The sequence below is a fragment of the Amblyomma americanum genome, chromosome 4, assembly GCF_052857255.1.
Source record: "Amblyomma americanum isolate KBUSLIRL-KWMA chromosome 4, ASM5285725v1, whole genome shotgun sequence".
Lineage (NCBI taxonomy): Eukaryota > Metazoa > Arthropoda > Arachnida > Ixodida > Ixodidae > Amblyomma > Amblyomma americanum.
The window spans coordinates 125,413,548-125,441,145 of NC_135500.1; the positions used below are offsets into that span (position 1 = coordinate 125,413,548).

Genomic DNA, 27,598 nt, shown 5'->3' on the forward strand with positions numbered 1-27,598 from the left:
ATGACAAGAGCAACTTTTCACAGCGCGCTCTCCGAAATTGGTGTCGGCGCTTTCTTTGGATCGACGGCTGATATCCGGCAAGGCCTCCGCGAGCAACCCGTCGTGCTTCGAACCAAGCTGTACGCACAATCGTCGCAACCGACGTCAGTGACACCGGGTATAAAGGCAGTCCACATCGACGCAGTCCACACTTGGGCAGCAGCGGATGCACAGAAAGTAGAGCTATCACAGCAACCTTCTGTATTTTTCAGGTTCGTGCGTACGCTGCTTCGACTAGTTATTTTAGAATTGTATTACTGCGCCTTCGATCGCTGCCCTTAAAGTTTTGAAATATGAGTATCGCTCCTGTTGGATGTTATGATTGTGGGTTGCCTATTGCTTCTGAAAATGACTGCATGACTTTCAAATAATGTTTGCGCTAATAGCAATTGGCAAACTGCTCCGGTGTCTCAGAAACGACATACAAATGTAAAGATAAAGAAGCGAGAGCGAACTGGTGTTGTCCTGTGTGTAGGGATACTAAGCAAAGGACAGTAGTCGACTGCCGTAACGTTGCTCTAGTTGCAGAAATCGACGAGGTAGCTAAAAATCTTAAAGACACCGTCGCGGTTGTTCAGACAAGTGTGCAAATGTCATCAGATAAATATGATGCAGTACTAGCGGGTCTTGGCGAAAAAAGAAAATGAGATGGTAGATATAAAATTGAATTAACCATGCTTAGCATGACAGAAATGATGAAGCGATCAGTGCTGCGAAAGCAGATCTCAATGAGCTTGAATGGCACGAAAGAAAGTTAGACTTAGAGTTGCAAAGAAACCAGAAAACTAACACTGAAGGCCTTCTTTGGAAACGCAATGCAATTGCAGCATCCCTTGAACTTCCGGAGTTGACAACACCAAGGCGCTACTGCCATTCGTCGCCTCCCTTCAAAGAAAACGAATACACTGGGAATCATTGTACGGTTCGGTACGCAATCTGACAGATCTGCGTGAGTGCAAAGCCGCATGATATTGATGAAACATACTACATCGAACGTGGTCATCCAAGAAAACGCGTCGAAACTAACAAGTGCACATCTACAGGATTCCAAGCAGTCAGCACGTGACAACGATTTTCGATTTGTTTGGTACTGCAATTGGAATGTACTTATCAGGCCAAAAGAAGGTCAATCTCCAACTGTTATCAAGAGCAGGAATGACTTGATGCGCTAGCCTAAGCGGCAAGAAACCTTGTGGCACTCATTTATATTTTCTTCTCTTCTCATGATAACTGTTCCACCATGCAGCCTAAGAAAAATACTAGGTAAAAAGTACATATCAGGTTTAACATTTTTGCATTTAAACTTTCGTTCAGCCGTTAAAAAACTTGCAGGTTCAGAGGTTCTTTTTATCAAATAGGCTTTGAATTTGACGTCGCCATGTTAGTGAAGACCTGGCGTACGAATGATTTTGATGTCGTTTCAATGCCGGGATATAATGCTTCCTGTTTGAATCGAGTCAATCGCCGCGGTGGCGGGGTGTTGCTGTTGGTAAAGAAATTTCACAACTGAAGCTTGTTAGAAGAATGCACGTTCTAAAACAATGATTTTGAAGCCCTGTCAGTAATTGTGGACAACTACGTCATTTCAACGTTACATCACCCGCTGAATGGAAGCTAGTCAGAATTTGTAATGAACCTCCAAACTTTGCTTCACAACATTGTCATTAATAAACTAAAAATTGCATGAGGCTGTGATTTTAATCTTGATATGCTGGCTGAAAGCCACTCATGAAATGGCATCGCTGTCTGAGAGTTTTCGCATTATTAATGTTATTAGTCTGCAAACCAGAGTTAACGTCAATACAGCAAGCTTGATAGACTTATTTATTACTAATGCTAGTAATGATGAGGTCAAAGCTGGGGCGACTGCTAGTGATCTCAGTGGCCATCTCCCTATATATTTAGCCATAAAAACTCTGAAAAAAACGAATAGCTTTTACTTCAACCCATCATATATTCTCTGAAAATCTGGAGAACTTCAGTCAGAAGGTAATGAATGTGTCTTGAACAGAGGTACGTTCGCATAATGCAAGTGTGGAGTTCGATGTCTTCATTCGCCAATTTAAAACCACCTATGATGAGAACTTTCCATCGAAGACTTTGCCTGCCAAAAAATAAGAAAATCATGAATCACTAAAGAAATACTTTAAAAGATTAAAGCAAGGAATTTTATGTACCAGCATTTTCTTTCCGATAGAGACCCTGAACTGTTTATTAACTTCAAGAAGTTCTATAATCGTATATATAGAAAGAAAGAGCTTCGCCATGCAAGAAATAGCTACTTTTACCACTAACTAGCACAATCGTCCAACAACGCCACTGTATGTGAAATGAAATATACTCCCTATATGAGGCATCAAACACCAACAACTCAGTTACGGATATTGTAAATAATAAAATAAAGCTTAAAGAAGATAAATTGGCAGAGACGTATAATGGCCACCTTTTGAATATAATTTCTTCCCCAGTAAAAGGAGGCCATTCCGCACACATGACAAGGCCTGTGAGCATACGGTACTTTTATAACCAGTTAACGAAGCAGAAGTCACTCCGACAGTTATCGAATTCAAGAACACTACTTACTGCGATTTTTATGGTATCGAGGTGCACCCTGTGAAAGTTCCAGATGTCATCAAACATCGACTCACTTATCTTGTTAATCATTGTCTGGTGAACGGTGGCTTCTCTGAGGTATTGCAAAAAAGCGAAAGTATGTATCTTATATAAGAAAGGTGACTGAAACAACCTAAATTATTACAGGCCAATATCGATCTTGTCAATTTGTGCTAAAATCTTCGAAAACATTCTTCTTTCACAACATGTGCGGTTTGCAGATACGTAGAACTTGATAACAAACTCACAGTACGGTTTCCGCCAACAACGCTCCACTGAACTTGTCCTGCTTGACCCCAGACAATTCATCTTAAAAGCTATCGAACAATAACACTCTGCATTGTGAATTTTCGTTGACTTAAGCAATGCATTTAACACTCTCGATCGAAGTTTACTTCTATAAAAGCTAGGATTTACGACATGCATGGCACTGCTTTTATTTTTATTTAGTCATAGAAAACTATGCGTTAGTTTAAATACTCCCTCGTCCTCTATTAAACCAAATTTTATGGGAGTATACCACTAGGAAGCATCTTAGGTCTAAATCTCTTTATTATGTTTGTAAAAGATATTGTCAATTTGGACTGCTGCTTAAAATTTTGCATTCTTCGCAGACGATACGAGTTATTTTATTGCAGATGATAAGAGCCAGAGTCTATTCTAATAAGGAAACGACATATTGCAGGAACTACACGACTGGGCTTCCAGCAATGCACTGTTCAGTGATACTGAAAAAAACTGAGACCGTAATTTTTATAGCGAAAGGAAAGCAACTGAATTTCAGTTAACCTTTATCATTAACTATCAGACCCATTGAAATAGTCCTTACTGTCAAAACTCTAGGTCTATTTTTGCTGGAAAATATGTTATGGCACAATCATATTGATTATGACGTAGCCAAATCCGTATGTGCAGTATGCCTAATGGACCACAACCGGCAATTACTACCTACAAGAACTAGAACGATTATCTGCCATTGACATCTTCTTTCGCCTATACCATACTGCAAAATCAAACATTTATGGGGACCCCCCAAGGTGGAGTATATTTGCATATTTGCTGTTTCGTGTGGGGAGATATGACGAAAATAAATATGTCCAGGCTAACAAAACTTCAATAAGGGTTTATTAAAATAATTTCTGATAGCCATTCAACATAAAACTCTGACCATTTGCAGAAAAATCCGCCGCTCGGTGGTTGTGGCGTTCGGCTATTGACCCGGAAGACGCGGGTTCGATCCCGACCGCGGCAGTCGAATTTCGATGGAGGCGAAAATCTAGACCCGTGTACTGTGCGATGTCAGTGCACGTTAAAGAACCCAAGATGGTCCAAATTTCCGGAGTCCTTCACTACGGCGTTCCTCATTGCTTGAGTCGCTTTGGGACGTTAAACCGCTATAAACTAAACTAACTTTTGCAGAAAAAGTTTGCTTCCGTAGCGTTACCCATTCTATTCAAATACCGCCAGCGTAAAACATTCAGGAACTAACAAAAACAAGGAATGAACTTACTAACACACTTGCACGTTTAAGAGAAAATACGTTTTCTTCTCAAATACGGTATCCCGAATCCTGGTTCACGCGTTTTTTACGTACTATTGATGGCACGGAAGGTGAAATTAATATTGAAAATTTATTATCAGGTAAACTTAAGCAGTTGGTTTCGCAAAGGTATTATTTTATTTATTTTTCTTGTTATTTTAGTAATACTGACATGTCGAATGGTTAATATTTCTATGATTCATTTGTTCGTGTCCTCTTGTGTGTTACTGAGTGCGTTACTGATGCGTATCTGATGTGTGTTACTGAGTGCGCATCTGAATGCTTGTGAACATTTTGTTTCTCTTTAATTACAGTACAAGAGGCGCTTAGTTCTTTTCTGTGTAAAAATGTACAAGTGCTGCGCCTTTCTAAAGAGAATAGGAGGGGGTCAAACTGCATAAAAACAGCTTTTTCTTCTTTTTCCTGATCCATAACATGTGAAAATAATTACAAATTCAAATTCAAATTCCAGCCGACCACGGCGGGCCTGCCCGGAACATTGCGTAAAACATGCAGCAGACGACGCGATGGGCGAAGGGATTCATTTTGCGACATCATCATCACGACACATGCCAGACCAGCAAGCTGCTTACAAAGAAATATTTAAGTTTGTTTTAAAAGTATCTGCGTCAGCGGTGAAGCTGAAAATTTGAGTAATTCATTATGGCTTGTCATACAGAAAATAAGGTGCAGTAAAGAGTTTGGTTCTAAAATTTCATGTCATGCCCTTTGAAAGAAAACTCGGGACAATTTTTAGTTGGTTTGTATCGATAGGCTACCGCATCGTAATTACAAAGAGACGACTGTTCCAGAAAACGGAACCTTTGTAATCTTCAAGAGACCACCAAACGAAATGAACGTGTTGCCATCCCCGACTGATTTCAACAGTTTTTGGGCGAGCGACCTATGGAATAGGCTAATCCGTCATTGACTTTAAAACGGCGCAGCCTGTTTTTTTTCTTTTTGTATTAACGTGACGGCTTTATCCCTTACAAAATTTTTTAGAGGTCTATAGACTGTCATTAACTTCTGTCTATATATTCTATGAACTATCGATAGACAAACCTTAGATAACAGACTATAGGCAATACGAATCCCATAGATAGTCTATAGACAATTAATAGATTTATGGCCGTACACGTTTAGTAGGCTTCTGTCTAAAGGCAGTCTATAGACTACGAACAGACAAAAACAGATATCTATAGGAAGCAAATAGAGTCGATAAGTTTATAGACTCTCTAAAGACCATTTTTTGTAAGGTATAAATTGTATTTCGCTGTCAAATAAACGCCAACGTACCAGAAATACCACAGAATCAATTTTTTGCGAAAATAAATACTTGATTAGTATCCTCTTTTATGGTCCTCAGGATGTCTCTTCATAGTTTGATTTTATTTTATTGGGTTCAACGCCGGAAGCAAACCAGGCTTTGTAGGACGCAGCAGTGGAGTGCTCCGGATAGTTTCGACGACCTGAGGTTGTTTAACGTGTACTGACATCGCGCAGTATACGAGCTTCTAGCATTTCGCCTAAATCGAAATACATCCGCCGCGGCTGGGGTAGAAGCCGCGTCGTTCTGGCCAGCAGCCGAGCACCATAACGACTGAACCGCCGCAGCAGCTGATGTCTCTTTATGAATAATCTAGAACACACACGTGAAACGAGCCCGTTTAATGTCTTTGTTGTCCGCGTCAGCAGGCAGTCACTGCTAAGAACCACTGAAAGGGGCACTGGGGACAATTACATTCAATTTCTGTTTTTAGTAAAAGTTGATGCAGTGGCTCTTTTTGCTATGCTGATAGTTGTGGGTATTTATTAGAAAGGAAAGTGTAATTAATAGAATTTTCCTACACAGCATCCAAACGCGTGACGTCTGCGCCGCAAAGGACTTCGTGATCGCTGGTTCGGTGTGAATGGCGGCCCTACTCTTCGAGAACCACACCAACCGAACCGTATCAAAGATGTAGACGCGCCGAAGCTTGCTTCTGACATTGGCCGGTAGTGGCGACATCTGTATTTTATTTTTATGTTCATTTTCTAGCCAAAAAGAGCTCAGTTATCAGTCAAACCAGCGTGTTTCCCGTTGCTATGCGGAAATCTACCGATGCAGTCCACCTTCAGTTTATCTAGTTTCCCTTCATATCACACACGATGAAGGTTTACCAAAAATGAAAAAGAAACATTTGGCTATAGAAGGCACAGTTACGAAATACCTGTCATAATTAGCAAGCATAATTATTATTAAGAAGTACGAAAACATTGGTTTACGAACAATTCCAAAAAGCATGCAGTGCAAACCATAAACAACACGAAGAGAAGGAAGGCTACAGGTTTGACTAAGGCTATGAAATGGAAGTACATTGTCAAAAGCGGAGGAAGCGTTTTCATACTGCTCGCCACAAAACTACACAATTGAACTGCATTACGTTCACAAGAGTAAATAATTGGGCGAGTGTGTGAATCATGTCTGGATAGTGTTCAGCGCGATTTCCAGAAACGGACGTAGGAAGAATGCGACAAACACAGAATTGTCTTTGTCATATTCATTCTACATCTTCCTTTTAAATTTTCTATACGCCTTTCTTAACTGCAGAAAACAAAAGCTGCATACCTTTGTAGAGATAACAATGACAGAATATATATGGACACTGTAAAAATATTGCATAATTTCCGCCTCAATAGGAAATTTTCGATTGTTTTTCTAATCGGAAATCATATAACTGCGGTCTTAGCGAGCCTATTGTGTACATAACTGAGGCCACCTTGCAATTTTTCATATTGAAGGTTTAAAGTACGTGGGTTACCTTTACCATTTCGCGCATGTCTTTTACGGCTGAACTCAAGAGGTATGCAGTCAACTTTTTTGAACTGCCAATTGCCTGCCGTCCAATAAAACGCTGAATTTTAACATTTGGCTGGAAAAAGAAACAGTGGTGCCTTATTGACGTTTTTCAGTACCTAGAGGCGGCGCCTATATTTATCCAATATGTCAGCGTTACGCATGATTGCTTCCGGAATAAGCCTTGCCCAACTCGCTCTTGTTTTAAAATTTCACGACAAACTAGCCCTTGTTTGCCGATCGTGGCAACCTTGTGTGAGAGAAAAAATCTTCTCTTTTCAAAGTTGTAGAAAATAAACGAGAGACAAATATGAAATGGGCGTCTGGCGTTTGAAAACGTCCGGCTTGAAAGCTGAGTGGTAGATGGAAGACGCGGGCTTTGGAGAGAACTTAAAATCAATGTAGTTTACGATGAAAACACTCGTAAAACGTTTAAATTGAGTAACCGGTAGGCGCAATACCTTCATTTAGGAGTATTGTTAGGCAAAACGCAGTTATTCGCATTTCTTGATGCTGCTTCGATGAAAAAAAAAAAGCTCGAAAAGTTTGCCAGTCATTATAGTGGGAGTTTAAAACAATAAATTTGCACCCGTTTTTGTTTTTGTGCTTTAAATTTTAACGACCATGTATTGCTTCAAATATGCAAATCGATTTAAAATCATGAGTGCAAGTACGAAGGGCGGGCAATGACACCTCCTTTTTCAGTGCCCTGTCTTCTCCGAGCAACCGCCCATAGTGCTCCCAGTTTCTTAGTAGGCAATGAATTGCGGGCTTGCAATTAGTAAAAGAAAACTACTACAATACAATTCTTTACGTCTGATTCTGCACGATTCTTGCCAGGAGTTGGTCACTCAGGCCGATTCCAGCGAAAGCGAGAACAAGCCGGAGTCGAAACGCTTAACGAATTAGAATAAAACGTAATTCCAAAAAATTCATTGTCGGCCCCGCCCCTAACTCATTGGAAATTAAAGTGCCTTATCACCATCCGTACATGGCGTTATATTAGAGTGACAGTGACGAAAAAATCGTTACGCTTGAAATGTGCCCAGCAGTCATGTGTGCTCATCGATGTTTCTCACTAAACAGCACCTTTTATTTATATAGGCCCTCCTAGTCTAGGTAAATCATTTTTAAAAGAAATTTTGGCTGAGTGCCTAATAAAAATTGCGCTGCGATTGCCATGCAAGCGTTCTACTACAGAATGAGAACCTCCTCTCTCCATGCTGTGTCTGCGTTGCTGGCGCCAGGAAATTCACGCAGTGACACTTACCGGCCCCTACATTCCGTTGCCGTGAAAATATCCATGTAACAGCGCTCCTAAAATATATTTTTGCAGCAAAACTCCGACAGAAACATCTGAATATGTCCGCTCCGAGTCTTCTTGGACTATAAATGGCGTCGCCGACGCAACGTGGTTTCAATGTCGTAAAATCGCCAATACGTACCGAGCGTACGTGCGTGTTACATGACGCAAAAAAAAAAACGCCGCTGAGCGAACTTTACGCGTTTTTCTAGAACACATTGCAAATTCGTCATTTATTATCTGCTCGTTAAAGGAGAAAATCGCTGCTACACACGACTTTTCTGACATCTGCGGTGACCCTTGCTATTTTGTGACAATTTTGGTCACTCGTTGTTAAGGAAACGTGAATAACTGCGTATTATTGCTATATTCCCCCTTGATGTTCCTAGCGTATATTTAGATGAAGAGGAAAGTTTGAATGCGGCCGCCTGTCTGACCTTGCCTAGTAGCGTTAATTATGCAGATCACATGCGTAGGCGGTTTATCGCATTCGACAATCCGTCGCCTTATACTCTTACTTTACCTGGCGTTTTGCCCGCCAGATGTTCGAGTTACCATGCTGTGGGAATGAAACGCCTTTTGTCGTAAACATCCTAGCAGCCTGAAGACGTTCCCAGCAAACCTGTTACACGCTTGGAGGGGCACAAACCGGCAAAGCCTCTCGTTTTCACGCGCCCTCTGCAGTGCCGCTTCATTGTCTCCGGGAGATCAATGCCTCCGTCGTGCATAAACACGTCCATCTGTCGTCGTTAAGCGTCGCCCAGAAGTTGTTAAGCGTCCAGTGAAGAAGTATCGATTCTTTGCCTCGGGCCCGAAGATCCCCCACCGTTGCCAACTGGACATTTTTTTTCCGGAGCGCTGGTAAGGTTGCCTCGAAGTATCTTTCCTCTTGAGCGCAATGACAGCTATCAGATTCGCAGAATTTGCCCAGTTACTCTCGCTTATAATTTACTAGTGAATATCAGAAAAGCACGTCTTTAGTGTTATACTTAGGCGTAAATATTTAAATATTAAAGTTAAATAATATTTTCATGCATTTAGCGCCAAACACCGGTTGCCAACGACATTTATCGCAGTATGTATCGGGTCAGCAGAACAATCGCACTGAGTACCTGAAGACGTTGGTCGCACACAGTTATAACTTGGTGCGCCGGGATGTATGCAACTGAGAACTCGGGTTTCCTTTAGGTATCCATTCAGTTTCGACCGGCTCTTAAATGAAGGACAGCCCACAGCGCCGGACTCAAGCTGCTTCGTGAATTGTTGTTGAAACCACATTTGAGTGAGGTTCTACATGTTTAGACACTGAGTGATTGTTGAATTGTGCAGAAGTTTAGCCGCAGCCACACGCGGTGCTTACCACTACCTCATTCTCTCTCGCCTCTTCATATCGCCATCATTCCTTCTCTCATGGCACATTTCAGAGAGACAGTTACCGCGCCTCTGCTTTCCTCATAATGCATCACCTTGCTTTGTCGGTGTTTTAGCCGATGCTGCTCTGTTTCCTGCAAACTGTTTTCCTTTTTGTCGCAGACGCCTGTTAAAGCCATTCGGTTATAGCGAAAATAGACTACTCTGAGCCGACAAAAGCAAAACTAATGTTTTATCTAGAGCATGGCTTAAGCAAAACCTTTATAAATGAAAAGGTGCACTATGTTTTGTTCCACTACACTCAGTGGTGTTGCATTCAGAACGTCGGTGTTATATTGCGGTCACATTGCAGCACCACACAATTCCCTTACCTATACTACAAGTCAGTTTTAAGTCCCACTGCTATTGGCATCCTTCGCAAGTGCTGAATACTGCTGCAAAGAAATAAGCCAGCTTAAACAAATAAGATATGATGCAATGCCATGCAATGGCTTGAAATTTACTAAAGGGAACAGTGGAAAATTTTTCTAAAGGAACTCTGCAATGCTAAAACCTACCTACGTCACTCGTTTTCGTCTGCTAAACGCCGTTAACGGTAAGGTATGAGGCAACGCTATGTCCAGCCGGACGGGAAGGCTAGTTTCCGCGCCAGCAAAACATAGGCTCTACACTTACGCGATACGTTTCCCCAACCCGTGGTGCAGCGTCGCAGCCATGGCAGGTTCGGACAAAATACGCAACTGCAGAGCCCGCTAGGAAATTGATATTAACCTAAAGCCAGACAAAGCACACTGCAAAAGTATTTCTATTCGGAATTTCACTCCTACTGTAGTGTAAAGCTAGTCTTAATAAAAATAATTGCCCTATGGCAAAGCTGTCAGGATTGCAATGCAAAAAGGCATAGTGCTCTACAGGAACGACAATAAAATGGTTTATACCTAGAATCAGAACAAATTATGGTTACCAAATGTTGAAGTACACGCTCCCACATCAGTTAAATAAGGAGTCCGAATTGATGTAGAGCTAATGGCAAATTAGTTGTATTTTGTTGTTTTTCTCTCAAAGTGCTATCATGGTGTGTACCACTGCAATGCCTCTGTGGAGTGCATCCGCCTCGTCAAGCTTTTCACTGGCTTTTTGTCGTCGCAACCAACGTTGTCATGATGTCAAATGAACTCGATTCTGATTCTGATAAGAGAAGTTCCGTAGGCTCACCAAGTCTTCGTCGTGTACCGACGTCGGGCTCGTGGACCAGTGGGCAGGTAGGAGTCCTTCCGTGCCCAAAGGCCGCACGCAGGCAACAGAGAGTTTCCCGCAGTGAGTTCCTTTTTTAACCCTGGGGTATTGCTTAACTAGGAGCAGTCGGTTACTTGCGAGCTTTCTTCCCTAAGTGGCCAGCGAGCTGTCTTGACGTCACGTCAAGTTCGGGAGCGGGGCGAAAAGCAGGAGTCCCTTCTCTCCCCACTCCCGATGGCGGGCGCACTCTCTCAAGTGACCCAGTCCGCTGGCAGCTGGCTCGGGGTACGAGCGGGGTTTGCTTGTATTCCACAAAGCAGAGCTTAAAAAGATGCGCTTTTCGTAAATGAGGTTTACGCAATCTGACTATCACCTTGGTGCTTGGAACTTACTACGTTATTTCTTGGCCTCTCCGATTCACTGTCCTGCTAATTATAAGCAAGCAGGCCATACAAGTTTCGAAACATTTTCTTTCTTTTTTTCGACTATGGCCAGTGGCTTACTTCATTTCATCGGATCACCGTACCTGACCAGACGGATTACCGTGGAACTCTCGACTTTACAGAGTCAGACACATTGGAGTACTAATTTTTTCTTTATGGTTTTTCCATCAAGAACACCTGGCACCATCGAACTTGTTCGACATGAACAAGGAGTTGGAGGAGATCGCAAGAAACGAGCTTGGAGAAACACCGGAGGTGCAAAAAGAAGCCTTGGCGCAATTTCGCCAACGTCTTGAAGGTGCTGACAACTTCTGACAAATGTTTTCTGCGTGATTTTGTAAAATTTGCGTACAAGAAGAGTGCATTGATTTAAATAGATACAGCTTGTGTCTAGTATTCATAGCCACACAAAAATTCCGGAGAGAATGCTGTAAACGAGGAGCCGCCATAAACCGTTAGCCTTGGAAGGGGTGTAACATTGATGAGATTTCCGCCTTCCGATCCTGTACTCTGCTCAACGCCCGTTAGAAGCACGAACGTAGTTGTGCTGCGAAACACTTGCGTTATTTCTGGTATTAGGATTGAAGTACTTCTAGTGTCAGTTTTCGGAGCTGTAAAAAGTTGCGCTCATTCAAACAATCCGACATGATTGCACTATTCACGCCATCAATTTTCAGAAAAACATGGAGGGCTTATGTATAGGAAAACGCATAGGAAGTCCAACAATTTTGCTGCAAAATAAAGTAAAAGGTACATACACATTGTTTTACGGTATTTGTATGCCATTTTAAACGAAGGCATATTCAGCATGGCAGAGCGAAGCCTATTCTTTAATAGATATGTGCACGCGAAAAAATCAGAACAGTTGACGTGCAATAATATTGTGTTCGGCAAAAAACACATGAGGGATGCAGGTTAGAAGTGAATTACATTTTTTCTCCAGTGTAGTTATTTTAAGCAATATGTGTTTAAGCATTTTAAGCATTTTCTGTATGAACTCATTGCATGACTAAAAACAACGATTGCACTGTGCATTTCAGCCAAATACTCAAACCCGGAAAGTGGCCGGTAACATAATTAGCACACTGTACGCACATTCAGAGTTTTTTGTTTAGACAGACACTTGGCATTTATAAGTCTAGCTTTATACACAACATGATACGTGGGTCGTTAATAAGTAGCCTAACTGGGTGAATGAAGAAAGTCGGATTACTATATTTTTTTTCGATATCACGCTGTTATTCAAGCGTCCGCTCTTCTGCTTAGGGAAATAAAAGTGCGCACAATGTCAGTTTTAAAACTTTAACTTATTAGTGACCTTGCTAGAGCATGAAACCAAAATTCAAACTTAAAAATTTAAGCATCATAAACTAGGTGCATGAAGTATACTTCAGCACACGTAGATAACGTTCCGCAATAAATTATCTTCTGCGGACCCCAAGAATATGCTCAGAAAAGAAGCATTTTACTGAAGAGCGCACATTGAACTCTCTGTTCACTTTAGTCCAGGTGAAAAAGCGAGCTAGTCTTCCAGCAGCGGCGACGACAACCAGAAACTTCAGGAGTGGGTCTAAGGGAAAGAGTAGCCTATGCTCGATTACATAGTGACACATAGTATGAAATGCATGACTCAGAAGCTGACAAGCAAGGTTGTAGCCCCAGTCAAAAAATAAGTGCGCTGTTTTCCTGAGTACTTACGTCTTCATAGGCTTTCTGAAAGATGCGAGTATCAGTGGCCTCACTGCACCGAAAGTACCTCCATTAAAAGAAAATATAGAGGAAAACAAAAATTCGCTTTCGATCACATGGTGTGAAGCATCACATGTGTGTTAACAGAGTTTCTTTGACATTTCGTTTTTGCAAATACAAATCTGACCGCAAAATTTGCGACTAATCTGACCGTGGCGTTTCGGAGAATGATTCTGTTGTGTTAAAGCCCCACAACTTCTGGTTAAATAGCAGCACCTAGTGGAAAATAGGAGAAATTTTATGAGAGCAGATAAGAATGCTATAATAACCACCATTTCTATCGTCTCTGTGGCAGCCGCCGCGGTGGCTGAGTGGTTATGGCGTTCGGCTGCCGGCCCGAAAGACGCGGGTTCGAGCCCGGCCGCGGCGGTCGTATTTTCGATGGAGGCGAAATTCTTGAGGCCCGTGTGCGGTGCGATGTCAGTGCACGTAAAAGAACCCCAGGTGGTAAAAATTTCCGGAGCCCTTCACTACGGCGTCCCTCATAGCCTGAGTCGCTTTGGGACGTTAAATCCCTCATAAAAAAACGTTTCTGTGGCGCAACAGCATTTAATTCTTTTGCACCACAGTGGATTAGACCTGAATTTTTTCAACGCAGTTTGCACGCCCTCGTTCGCAATTTTTCTAGTGTTTGCGTTTTACTTTTCTGCTTTTTATTGCCTACAACCGGACACGTGTCGACGTCATCACCCCTTTGCGTCATCTGGTTGTAATACAGGCGCTAGTACCCCACGCGCTAGGGTCGCTGTGATGCAGGGTTCGGACACACGCGTACATACCACGGCTTTTTCACCGAATGAAGACGACAGCTAGCGCAGTAAAGAAGGTAGGACCGCACGCTAGGAGCACTTGATAAGACGAGTAAAAATAATAATAATTGGTTTTTGGGAAGAAAATGGCGCAGTATCTGTCTCATATATCGTTGGACACCTGAACCGCGCCGTAAGGAAAGGGATAAGGGAGGGAGTGAAAGAAGAAAGGAAGAAGGAGGTGCCGTAGTCGAGGGCTCCGGAATAATTTCGACCACTGTAGAGCATTCTTGCAGGTCACACTCTGTGGTGGGAATAATTTACAAAATGGAAACTGTGCGTCTTCGCAGCAGGCATTATCTCCAGCGTTTGCGTAAGGCGACATTTTAATGTAATGCAATGTAGCATCATGTAAGGTCGAAATGCTACGGCTGAATTAAAAATTATCATCGCTTGTCATCCAGTTCTAGGTCGTGTTCACACCAGCGAACCGTGGTTGGCGCGTGATGTGCCCACTAGCGGCGACAAGCGACAATACGTCCACAAACACGTCACTGTGGCTTTATGACATTGTGATGACGGCTGAATTAAAAATGATCATCGCTTGTCATCCAGTTCTAGGTCGTGTTCACACCAGCGAACCGTGGTTGGCGCGTAATGTGCCCACTAGCGGCGACAAGCGACAATACGTCCACAAACACGTCACTGTGGCTTTATGACATTGTGATGATGAACTGTAGGAGAAGTGAACATGATTTTCTTATGAACATCAGGTGCTGAAAAAATGCCCTAATGCTTAATGTAACTTCAATGGCAAAAAAATGCTCGTGTTCACGGGTAACTATCCTCAAGTAGACTGTGGGATAAATATATAATGCTGCAGCCTTCGATCGCCATCCATTCGCTACAGAACAAAAGAGACTTAAGAGGAGCACTACAACAGCGCTCGCTTTGTCCATGTCCAGAAAGAAGATAAAACACAACAATAATATCACGCGAACGACAGTGCGCTCGGCAATAACAATTTTGTAATTATTTTTGAATATTAATAAGCGTGGTTTTTATTTAACGGTGGTGTCATGGAGTGCTTCTTCGAGAACTGCTGACTATGGAAGCCTCTGTTGCAAGAAGACGGCTGCAGATAGAAGTCTTATGTTGCGTCGTCATTTCCTACTGTGCACGCGCTGATTGGCTGAAAAAAACTTGCGACTTGAAATAAGTCACAGAAATCGGTCAGCGAGCCAGAGCCGCAGGAGGATCGCCTTCTAATGCGGTGCTTCTGCGACGTGACTAAAACGGGCTATGCGATCTTTGCGGCCTGGCGGTGAACACGCTGTGCTAGTTACTACACTATTAGACGTGTGTGAAGAAAGCTGTGCTTTCGTTATAGCTGACGTTTTGGGAGGAATACTTGTAGTCTCTTTCATAAACATGACCAGTAAAGACCCCTTCTCCTACAGCTGCGTTACATTTTTTTTTTTCATTTTCAAAACGCATGTCAGTGCTCGTAAAAGGTGTCGTACAAGGCAACTGTTTTATAGAATAAAATGAAGGTTTATTCATTGCCTTTGCAGAAGAGAATGGTCTGCGTATTCCTCCGGATGACGTACTGATCAAGTTTCTACGAGCCGCAAAGTACAGGGTGGACAAAGCTTTGAAGACATTCAGGAATTTCTTTCGCGCCCGCAGGGACATGCCTGAGTACTTCAAAGGCTTAACTCCGTCCACTATTCCTTATAAGAGCGTATTCAGAGACCATAAGCTGCTAATGTTCCCGGAAGGAAAGGATCCTGAAGGACGAACAATGTTGATGATTAGGTTTGGTGAGTTCTCTTCTTCCGTTGTGCATTTGTATTCTCTGCTTGTCGTCATTAAGGTGTTTTAATATTCGAGTCCCCTCCACTAATTTCAAGGTTGTGGCGTTACAAATCTGAACGCTATTAGGCAGGTTCTGCCAATGCTAAGCCGACCAACATTATATTTAAGCCAAATGCAAACCATCTTTAAAAGGATAATTCGGAGCATGTCGATCGATCCTTGTCTTCCGTCTTTCTTTTAAAGACCGAGAAAAAATTGGTGGAGTAAAAACGTAGGTTTAAATTTGCAGCTGTGAATTGATTTGCAGATAGGCTTATAAAAGTATGGTTTGTACAACCATTGCCCCTGACTTTTTGAAAAAGAACTTGTCACCATTATGGCTATCGCCCGTTTATCCTTTTCTAGCGGCCAGAGTACGCAGCCGCTATAACATTATTTATCTGCAACCAAACAAGTGTACAACCAGATATAGAGGAACTGAAGCCAGGCTTTAAAACCCTAATGCTGTTCTGTGCAAGAATTAAATCCTGGTAAGAACAATTATCCCCTTTCAAAATAACACTGCATATCTTTCTATCGTGTCTTTACAGGCGCCTGGAAACATAGTATAAGCTCCATGGACGATTTAGTGAAGTGCTTCATCGTGGGAGCCGAATGCGCTCTCCTTGATGACGACACGCAGATACGAGGTTTCGTTGGTGTCGATGACCTAAAAGGTTTGGGCGTCCACCACCTTGTCGATCTGACGCCGGGATTCCTACGGAGGGTGGTCACTCTTGTGCAGGCAAGTGCTTGACTTAACTACGTAGGATCGCCTACGGCGAATGTTTGTCTCCTTCGCTGATGACACAGCACCTGTATACGCGGGCAAGGCAAGCTGAGTGAAAGTGCTATATGCAGTTAAACGTTTTGTTGGTTGAAAGTACTGAGTAAACACAAATCTTTTATGGACAAACTCGAATAAAACAAGAGCAACTTTATATGTGCTAGAAAAAGCATCACTTAAGGTGCATCAATTTATGTGCACGCGCAGAATTCATAGCAGTAACGCATTCTACCAAGAGACTTTGGTTTGTTTCTTGTTTGTGTTTTGTTCATAAAATTCAACTTCAGCAAATAACTTCAATAGCGGAAGGTCGGAAGTACTGACCGCCACTGGTATTCTTGCTATATTGGGTCATTTTTTTTTGTGTGTTTTGTTTCATGGGAGTTTAACGTCCCAAAGCGACTCAGGCTATGAAGGACGCAACTTTTTTTCTGATAGATTTAAAATTTTCAAAATTTAAGTACAACTACTACTTCTTCTTTTCATGCGGTCATAGAGTTTAAACTGGCGTTACAGATGTGTTCAAATTGGACTTATTTAAAAAAATGTACTGTTGGCTGCATAGCTAATTTATCTTTTTAGCTCCTTGTTCTGAGAATTTCGAACAAACATTGCATTACCTGTTACTATGCATATAGAATTGCAAGTTATGGCAAAGCTAATAATAATTTGTTAAAAAGAAAATTATTTTTTATTTTTTAGCCTCACTGCAAAAAAAAAAGTCGGCGGTGGTTTAGCTCTGGTTAAACCTGGAGTGACGCGATAGCTACAGCTGGCCAAGTAGAACTTGCTCAGTTGAACTGCAAAGTCAGTCTTTCGCCGCTCCGTTTCTCTGGCCGTTCCTGCTTCATCTTCATCCCACTTGACACGGCGCATGCGCACAGCTGTTGCAGCTCGGTTTCGCCGGCGCGCCGCGCCGCCGGCAGCAGCAGCTGCTCCGCACCATGTGACCAACCACGTGATGAACTACGTGACCAGCCACGGCGCCGCGCCGCCGGCAGCTGCTCCGCGCCACTTGACCAACCACGTGACAGCCTGCCGGCGCAGCCACGTGGTAGCGGCGCCGCCACGCTGAATGCTCGAAATGCTGCTGTAATGTAGCTATCGCTACAAAACATGTGACCACGACTGACGCCGCATAAACGGCGAAGACTTCCACCCACATCCTCAAAAATCCTATCACTCACAATAATTCAGCCATACTACCCCTGCGCTAAGCAACAACTGCGCTCGTTAAGATTCGCCCTAAAATGCTACATATTATGTAACTCTTTTTTCTCATACAAACTATGAAAGATTTCATTTAAATTTTAATCATTTATTTATTGAAGGTACCTTACAGGGCCCAGAAGAGCATTGAGAACGTTACGAAATAACTTTGCCCTGAGGATTTTTCGCGCTGATTTTATTCTTAGCTTTCTGCTGCTTTTTATTTCTGCAAGGCACATAGTTTTAGTGATTTTACCTTTTATGCACGTGTTTCTTCAGGCGTGCGCACATTTTATGAACTACATATTAAATGTCTGTCTTTTGAATTAACACTACAGCTCTTGCGCTACTTTTAAAATGTTGTATGTAGTGTAGTCTTTTTGTTTGAGTAATTGCTGTTGAACTGTCTCATGCATGCTATATTGAAAGCCTGTAAGGTTTCGGGAGGCCTGCCAAGCCTTTCACTGTTTTATTCCTGCTCCTTCTTTCCAAGGAAACAACGGAAATAAATATCTGCGCCGACATTTCATGATCACGCCGCAGAAAGAAATGTCGAAAATAAGTTACGTGGAGCTGCCGCTTAATGGATGTTTAAGTCACGCTGTTAGCTTTGTCAAGAGTAACTCAACTCTGTGCTACGGACGTCGTTGCTGAAAATCCCAACACGAGAAATATGTTCATAAATAACAAAAGTTAAAATTTTGAACTTGTTCATAAGTGTAAATTAAAGTATATAATAAAATTTTGGCGAATTAACCTCTATATCAATCGTGCTTTCTGCTAAGACCCTACTTCTGTCTTGTGCTATTCAATGTGTAACATTCAATATATTATTTTATTAACGCAAAATTTTTTATGTCTGGTGTTGATTTTTGAAAGCTGCCGGCACGCGGCTTTCTTTCTGTCTGATGCAAGACGCAACCAGATTTATCTCGATTGACTGCCCAGATGGAGCCGATTCTACGTTGTTCCAGACTATTAAAGTTGCTTTGCGCGAAAGTTTGTTTTCGGATTTAAATTGAGGGCAGCCCAGAGCGGCAGGCATTCTGTTCGACGACCGCTGAGCACGCTACGCCGCCGCCGAGCCATTCAGTTCTTTGCGTGAGCAAGTCGGCCCAAATAAATAGTTTTGTCCGGAAGCCATTTTCGCTGTCTTCCTGCTCGCGGGGCTCAAGTCAGCACTAGGTGACAATATAGACTACCTATAAATGATCTATAAATTATAGGGTTAAATGTTTCCGTTTCCCAGCACGCTATCTGCGTTGGGATTATGTGTCAATCCCGCCCTTTGGTTTGGCTATTTATTGAATAAAATCATGACTCATTGCTTCTGATGCTAGTTAAGCACAAAATCTCCGTACCGTTTGCTGAATAACGATGGTTCAGTGTGCTCCAGAACGGTTATTATAGTTGGAGGAGTGGAAAGCGGGTAACCCGGCTGCAGCAAAATTAATTCCCAAATTAAATTAATTCTAAACCAGTGAGATCAGGTTTTCCAAAATAAATACGATGTGCACACTTTAAAATACGCTTACTATGAGTGTGTGCATGTTTTTATACGCTCCTGAGGGTTAGGAGAAATACTGGTCACTGGCCAAAGTCAATAAAGATGGAAAGACGTCAGATTCAATAAAGTCAATAAAGGCCAAAGTCAATAAAGATGGAAAGGCATACCAAACGGCATGCCGTCAAACCCTCGACTACATCAAGCCCCTGTGGGTTGTTAGTACTAATTAGTCTGGCAGGAGTGAGAACCTTTACTCAAAGCGCCCAATATATAGTCACCAAAAAAAGAAAGACAACACAGGCAGTCATTCAATTAGTTGAGAACGGCATCTATGTCACGTTTCTCTAAAGTAAAGCTTTTTCCTCTCGTACACTTCAAAATTTAATTCAGATGCAGCTAAGACTAATTGTAAGTTTCAGATACGCACTATGGATGTGCACGCATGTATGTAAATTGAAAATCGAAGGAAATCTTGATAACACTTGGCTTTGTTTTTCTATCTACTTTCTATGATATCTGATAATGCACATGGAAAAAACGAGCGAGAAGTGAATTACATTGTTGAGTCATACCAGTGCTAGCCCAAAAATTTCCGTGTTCGGCGGAGCAAAGTTAAATTGCCAACCAACTTGTGCCCCTAACGTGCCCCCAAGTCAGTACAACTGTTATTGCGGCCTTCCAGTCGCGTGATCTGCATGAAAATTAAACATAAAATGTCACTAATGAAAGCCACCGGTTAAGTCGATTACTACAACTACAACACCATGCAAAACAAGGAACTGCCGCGTAACCGCTCTCGCTGTATAGAGATGGCGACAAAATCAGCATACAGATGATTAATTACTGCACGTGCAGTTTGTCACTCTTCAGCGCCTGCTCATACCCCCATGACTCCTTTCGAAAATTTCTATATGTGCTTTACTACATCTGAACTCATTTTTATGAAAAAGTCATGCATTTGTGATACTGCACTGCAAGTTTCTGGCCCTCAGATATTACACGCGCGTTATAACTGAGGTACTTTACGCAGTGATAAGCACGACGTTAGTTTTTCTTACGCTGCTTCTTGGAAGCCAAATTCAGTTCTTCGAATTTATTTGTACTCTCGGTTGCTGCAAGAAAGTATTATTATGGTGGTATGTAAAAAAAAATAGAAGCAAATACGAGCGCAGTGAATTATCACATGACTTGGTTACCTAATTTTTGTGTCTTAGGGCTCCATTGCAAATTTTGTAAAGAGTTTAAAAGCGAATGCCTGTTATGCACTTTCTTGCTGCTGCAATTGCCCTTTCATCATACATGTCACTCCTTCCTCTTTCTTTTTACAGGATACGTTCCCTGCTCGCATCAAGGGCGTCTACTTCATCAACGCCCCTGCTTTCTTTGAAGGCCTTTATTCCCTTTTAATAAGACCCTTCTTGTCGAAAAAACTCAAGAAACGGGTAAGATTAAAATCACACTATAGTTTACTTTAGAGAGTTCGATACAAGCAACAGAAAAACGCATTATTTATCAGCTCCATTATATAGTCTTGAAACTCGGAAAAGCGTTTTCAGTACTACTTATCTAGATACGCTCAGCCATGATTTATACATTTAGAGACTTGGGCAGAGGAACTTGCAAAGCATGAGCACCTTTTGCCGTTTCTCCATCGCCTCTCATATAATACATTTTCCCTGTGAGTTGGAGTCGAGTATCACAGCAGTGCGAAAGGTTTTATGACGCGCTTCATGTTGGAGAGAAAAGGAGTTGCCATTGATTTCCAAACAAGTCTGATGCATACGACGTACCGAAAATGGCTAAAGATAGCAAAAATTATATAACATTTTATATCACTGAAATCTACACAAATAAATTTTCTGTGAATACGCGGTCGAAATATGATAGATCAGAGTAAAAGCTTCATTAGAGTCCCATCATAAGGAACTATTTGGACACACTGAGCCACAGCCAAAAGCTATCCTAATGAATTTCGTCCTTGAGGCGAACATTTCATTATGGAAGTACACGAGATTTGTCATTGCCAAAGCAGTGGTAACAAGTTCCCCTATCTGCTGGTTTGAAGGGGAGGAGGTTTTCAGCACTTATCTTTCTCTCCCTCCGAAGGCCTACACTTGCAGCCCACGCAGCATTCCTATTTCAGGACAGGAATGATCCCATGACATCAGACTGCATATTCTGATTGGTGGTGATGTTGGTCGTTTAACACGGAACTGGAGAAGTAAATGGCCCTTGGCACTTTCACTGTCTTACAGAGTGGTGAGCGCCTGAACTGTCCCGGAACCCCCCCTCCCCCCCCCCCCCCGCAAAAAAATGAAGACCGGAAAAATAGAAAATGCCCCCCACCAAGCAACTGCACGCCCCTGCACGCCCCTGCACTGATTACTCCAATCATGCGCGGCGCTTCATCTCGCATTTATTTCCACATTATTTACTTGTAAATAGTGTATACTACCCCTATCCTTTCTTATTATCGCTCCCCCCTTTATTTCCCTCTCCCTGTCCTTTTATTCCCGCTAGTCGCAGCTCAGGTTCTTCAGGTTCCGATGGCTGATGCCGCGGCTAGCAAAAACATTTCCTTCAATTGTTATTTTATTAATAAATAGCCGCTAATAACAACAATGTGACTGAGTAAACTAAGGGTAGGTTGTGTAAAGAATAAGAGGAAAGAGGAGAAAACTGCTACACGCATGGTAAATCATTGTCTTGTTTTCATTATTTTCAAGTATGGAAAACAAATATAGCTGGATTATTTGCTATAGCCCACATATCGTGTTCAGTAAATATATAAAGGCAGCTTAAAAAGGAAACATTGGAATTTAATGATTTATACAACTCCTAATGTCGCAATTTTCCCCAATGCCTGCCGCAAAATAAATAATTCACGGAGCACAATAAAGCACCTATCCAAAATTCAACCATTACTCGCCCTTGCAAAAAATTCTCATGATGTTCATCTATGGGCACCAACATAATCGTTTTAAGCTTATACGCATGACAAGCATAGTATTTAACTCGACCCTGCACTGGTTTGCCCGATGACCCACCATAGACTACATCCAGGCTTTGCGAGTAGCTCGGCCTGCGGGATCCTCTTTAATTCCCCGCCTTCGCAATTGTTTCTATTTTACTGTCCCAACTGTTGTTTTTTCGCTTGGTCCCTATCGAGTGGCCATCGTACTTGGCTTGATTCTCAATACGAGAAGACGAGCTTTTGCATGTGTGTATAAGGCAGGCCTAAAATCTTTGGTGTAATGTCAGAGTGCGATGTACAAGTAGCCTTTGTTGTTAGCCTGAAAGAGGACCCACTTAGATTCCAAACTTTGCGCAGTCCCTACTGTTCCCATTCCCTCACTTTATAAATTATATCATGGCTGTCATCTTCCGAGACATCAAAACGTTGAGAGGCCCCAGCATTCCTCGTAGATATCTTCAGGTTTGCAGCACGCCCTTCGACAAGGGCAGATCGTCGGAGAGAACACGACAACCGTTATCATTGGTTTAAGACAGGAAGAAAACCGCAGTATCGCGTTTTGTTCCCCGCGTAACCTGCTGTAAAAAAGTACAGCCGATTTAGCTTACTTGGCCAAATTTAAAGCATGTGCGCTATCGCGTCGTGTTTCATTTCGCGTGCGGTTCGAGGCTAGGGTTTGAAGGTCAGGCTTCAGGCAAAGAGCGGCGAAATCACTGAGTGGGGATCTTCAAGCGCAGCCCTGAAATATTGGCCCCGACCATAGATAAGCTTCGCATGAGACTAGCTCAGTAACTAATAATTCAATAAAATTTATTTGGCTTCATCTTTACATATTGAGGATCAAGCCAAACTTATTTTTGAGGCAACAACAACAACAAAATTTGTTCACTCACTCACTGGGACCGTTAGCCTCTCCACTGAGACGTCTAGTTCCCTCTGTCTTTTTTTCACCCACCTTCCTCCCTTCCCTTAGTGCGCGGTTGAGGTGTCCACCAAACAGTGAGACAGTTACTGGTTCATTAACCCTGCTCGAAAACAACACGTTACTGCCAGTGCACTTTAAAATTCTGGGACCGCTTAAAGCATCTTAAGCGAGCATTGCGATAGCGGTGCGTTCTTGATCCATTGCGCACGAAGGGAACTTGACGAAGACGACGACATGCAAAGCAGAGCTCGAGATAATGGCAGTTAAACACAAGGGGGAATCCGTTTTTGATAATGTGGCTTTTCTGTCGGCTCCAACTGAGTATCTCGAAGCCCCATTAGAGAACTACAGCGATAGTAACCCCTAAAATAGAGGGAGGGTGTGGGAAGGCAAAACAAATGTCAGTGCGTTCTCTTGCAACAGTATGTAATTTGTTTTTTTTTTTCAGCAATGTGTGGTATGTAGTGCTGCTTTTCCACTGTTCGAGGATAGAAATGCATTAGCTACACAAGATATTTGCCGTGTTTATCCGGACTTCATCTTATGTAAAAACAAGTCGAACCATTCTTTCCGGCGCGTACGCTCTGGTGGCGTTTCTTTGTCTCAATGATTCTCGCGTTAAATTGCTAACCGGTTCATCTTCTTGCGAGATGTGGAGGATTCGTTCCAAAGCACTCTTTGTCAGGTTGGCTTGGCAGGAGCTTTATCGTCGTTTGTTGTATCAACTATTTATCGTGTCACCGCTAGAGCGTACGGCATTTCCGTCAAATTGTCCAAGCAACCCATTTTTCATGCGCCCGATTCTCAATGGAATATTTACCTTATGTTACCGAAAAAGAGCTTTACAGTGATCTTGCCGAAGTAACCTTGCCTGTTCCTGTGTATCGGTCATTGTACTCTTTCCGACCGGGGCAAAATTTATTGAAACATGTAAACTTTCTTGTTTAAACTGCATGACGGGGTTCTTTGCGCAAATACATGGATGGTGGTAAAGGGAATATTTGTTCCATGGGTTCTTTTGTGCAGAAAGGTGAAGACTGTTGAACCGGAATTTATAGATTGCAGGGATGGGGTTTTCTTTTAAGATATCTTGCAGCGAGCTTTGATGAAAGATTTCCCTGTACATCTCCATGGAATTCGGTACGTCGCAGTGTTGGGAATGATGACGGTTTGCAGTATGATATGCCAAAGCTAGTTGGTTCACACAGCGTGTGGAAAGGCGGAATGGCTTTTAGGTATGTGGATATTCATGCCAAAAACATTTGTCAGTATTTCAGTGATTCCGTTCGTGAAATCGTATAGGTTTTGAAAACTCAGCTATACGTACCTGAGTTGGTGAGTGCACTGGAGAAAGAAGCAAACTTGACTCATTTATAGTTAGCCAAGCTGCCCTTAAACCGGATAACCGTTAAGAATCGTTCACTCGATATTTCATCTTGGGAATTAAAGCAATGCAGAAAAAAATGTGCGATAGCGTACTGCTCTCGTGCAGTGGGCATCGAAGTGGATCTCTTCGCGCCGCCGCGGGTTCGAAAGCTAAGCGCGGCGCAGTTGTGGCCATAATAATTTGATTTCTGCAGGTATTATTGCCTTCAGACAAGCATACAAAGCGTTTCTTCGAGATTTTAAGTGCGCACTAATAAAGTAACATAAAAACAAACGGAAATAAATTTACATAATCTAGTACTCTTCGTGGGCTGAGTGCTCATTACCGAAAAAGGCTGACATGCTGAAATTAGCGCTTTTTCGACCGCCTTTTGGTTCACTAAGGATCAGTTCGCAATTGTTTCTCTCTGCTTACATAAGGCCACCCTAGTCACTTTGAAGACTACTTGCAATGAGCGTGTGCCAGCTCAAGCAGTAAAGTATCCAGCTTAGGCGGTAAGCCGTTTAAAAGCAGGGCGGCACTAAGTAACAAACGATCTCTCTTTCTCCCATGTCAGTTTTTGCCTTCCCAGCTGGGCTGACCGCTGACCTGAGTTGTATGGATTGACGAATGCACTACCAATGCATTCGATCATTCTAGCGAAAATACCACCACCTTAAGCCGGGCAAAATAATGTTGATGCAGTCATCACTGTGACACATTGTTTTCTTCCTTCTGACTCTGCATTTCTTGAAGATACTGTAGCATTTCCTGCGAACAAAGTGTTTTGACCCATGAAACAGAAGTTGCGGAAGTAGCTATTCCTATAACATACAGCTGCAGCTGCACAAGACTAACCCCTGGTATAAAATATTATTCGAATTAAGAAAGTTTCATGCTCGTATGCTCAATTTGAAACAATGTGCATGACAGGACTAATAGGTCATATCAGTAGGTAACGTTTCTCATGATGTATCCCAGTAAGCTTGCGTAGCCCATTGAAATGAAAATTCTCGCCAGATTGTAAGCTGTTAGCTTCCTATCATCTCTACAATATTGTTTCAGCAATCAAGCACCTGTTCAGAGAATTTGGCTAGGCCAAAGAGATCGCGAAATCAGATTAGCGACGAGCGCAAGTAACTGTTCGCGTCCTTATCGCGCTTTATTTCAGGTTCACATCACCAGCGGCGGCTTGTCGGAACTTATTGGCCTCATATCTCCCGAACTGATACCAAAGGAGTTTGGTGGGACACTTGAAGACTTCGACTTCGACGCTCAGGAACGGCGATTCCACGAGAAAACTGCTTACTTTGAAAACATACAGCAGTACGGTTACATGACCGCATGAACTGCCGCAGAAGCCGGAGACAAGCCAGTTCACTTCATGGTGCTGTTGTGTCGCTTAGCAGCGTTTTTTTGTGAGTAATTTTTCAGCGAAAAGTTCCCACGCCCACTGACTTGTTGCTGGGCTGAATAATAGAAGTCTTACGGCGCCACGTTACAACGAAGCTCTAGAGGGTTGAGCTCGCCAGTGTTTCTTCCTTCATTGATTTTGCGTGCTGGAGGTATAACTAAGCTCAACAACACTCCTTCTGGTCTTAAGACTTTCGGCTTATGGCTATGCATGCAGACTGAAGGACTGCTATTCAAGTTAGCGCGAGCAACCAATATCGTTAATTTTATGGACACAAGAGCGACAGCTGGTTAAAGAATGAGGGACACAAACAAGACGTAGTGCAAAAAGTATCTACAGGTTGTGCTTTTTGTACCGGCAGTTGTGCTGGTTATTGAATGCGATATCATTTCCTGCATGTGTAAACTTAAAACGATGACTAGATTCCGGCCTTTCGAGAGTGCCTTCATAAACTGAACCAAGAGCGGCAGAGCTACCATTTGCACTGAGGTAGCAATGAAAAAAACCCCAGGAACATACATTTGAAGAATGGTCTTACAGTGTCGTTCAATTGGCTTGACGACTTGATTTTAGAGGGGTGTAGGCGTCTAGTGCAGAAACTAGGGGGAGGCAGAGGAGAAGGAGCAGGACAGGCAGGGACAAAGTCAAAAATAGTACAGCTCCTAAGACCTGCCTGCAGAGAGTGCATTTGTACCATGCAAAAAGAAACCGGAACGATGTGTCACTCCGATGGGGTCATCAATCGACGTCAGGGCTCTCACTGTGAAGTCAAATGGCGCCTTCTAGATGCCTTGCAAACAGGTTCAAGTTTAATGCGAAAGATAGTGCGATGGCATCTCTCACTCGCAAGAGCAAGTCGATTTAGCTCTTCTACGCTCTCAATAAGCAGGGCATTAGAAGGCAATCTGTGGTCCGTGAAGTAGGCGTCCTACTAGATGCCAGGTTACACATTTGTCCTCACATTCTGGAGATCATGCGCATGTTTTCGCGCGTACTTGGCATGGTTACACGAGCCTGCAAAGCCTTACTTAGTTCGCCATGCTCTGTAGAACTGTACTGGAGCAATATGCTCTCTAGGCGCCAGCACTCAATCGCCGTCTGAAATGCTACGTGCTACACATTTTCCCTACTTCTCGAGGACGCGTAAAAGCAGTTCATCAAGAACGTCAAGTCTCGTCGCAACTGATAACCAGCTACCCGAGGCGATAGCAGTGCTACCCAGCACACCCTTGCACAAAGCGATTAGAGGACTGGACGGCTGGCACAAACGCTTGTTTTGCTGTAAAGTCCACTAAACGTCATATTGACTGCATGCATCTGTCATCGATGGTTGATTTCCTAGTGACTGGATAAACTCAACTACGAATCAGTGTTTGATGCCTCCCCTTGCAAGCTAAGCCTTAATGTGCGAATGATGTCTCTTTACAACTACCTGATGGCAATAAATATTGCTATATTTCATCGTGACTTTGCAACCTTCATACAAGGCTCCGAGACCTCATTGGGCTTCAACCCTTCTTAACAGTTTCCCTGCCACTTCCTGTTATCATCTTGTTTTTTTCTGTTCGCTTCTTCTCGTCTCCAGTGATCACCGCATGTACCATTGTATCGAGCATTCAGCTATTGGTGGGCACCTCATTATAAATACATCAATTAAATAACTGTTTTTACTTATCA

The 27,598-nt window shown here is 42.6% G+C and overlaps 1 protein-coding gene across 1 annotated transcript; it reads left to right on the forward strand.

Moving 5' to 3' along the window:
* Positions 1 to 27,598, forward strand: LOC144128316 (clavesin-1-like). Its single transcript, XM_077661634.1, has 7 exons — positions 1 to 251; positions 8,935 to 9,195; positions 11,557 to 11,682; positions 15,457 to 15,705; positions 16,291 to 16,484; positions 20,571 to 20,684; positions 25,679 to 27,598. Exons 3-7 carry the CDS (start codon positions 11,586 to 11,588, stop codon positions 25,853 to 25,855), a joined length of 831 nt encoding a protein of 276 aa, XP_077517760.1. The 5' UTR covers positions 1 to 251; positions 8,935 to 9,195; positions 11,557 to 11,585; the 3' UTR covers positions 25,856 to 27,598.

Bases quoted from the DNA above. Each gene is read 5' to 3' on its own strand.
- LOC144128316 (XM_077661634.1), top strand. From the start codon at position 11,586: ATGAACAAGGAGTTGGAGGAGATCGCAAGAAACGAGCTTGGAGAAACA. The intron at 15,706-16,290 runs GTGAGTTCTCTT...GTGTCTTTACAG, and splicing joins AATGTTGATGATTAGGTTTG to GCGCCTGGAAACATAGTATA. The intron at 16,485-20,570 runs GCAAGTGCTTGA...TTCTTTTTACAG, and splicing joins GGGTGGTCACTCTTGTGCAG to GATACGTTCCCTGCTCGCAT.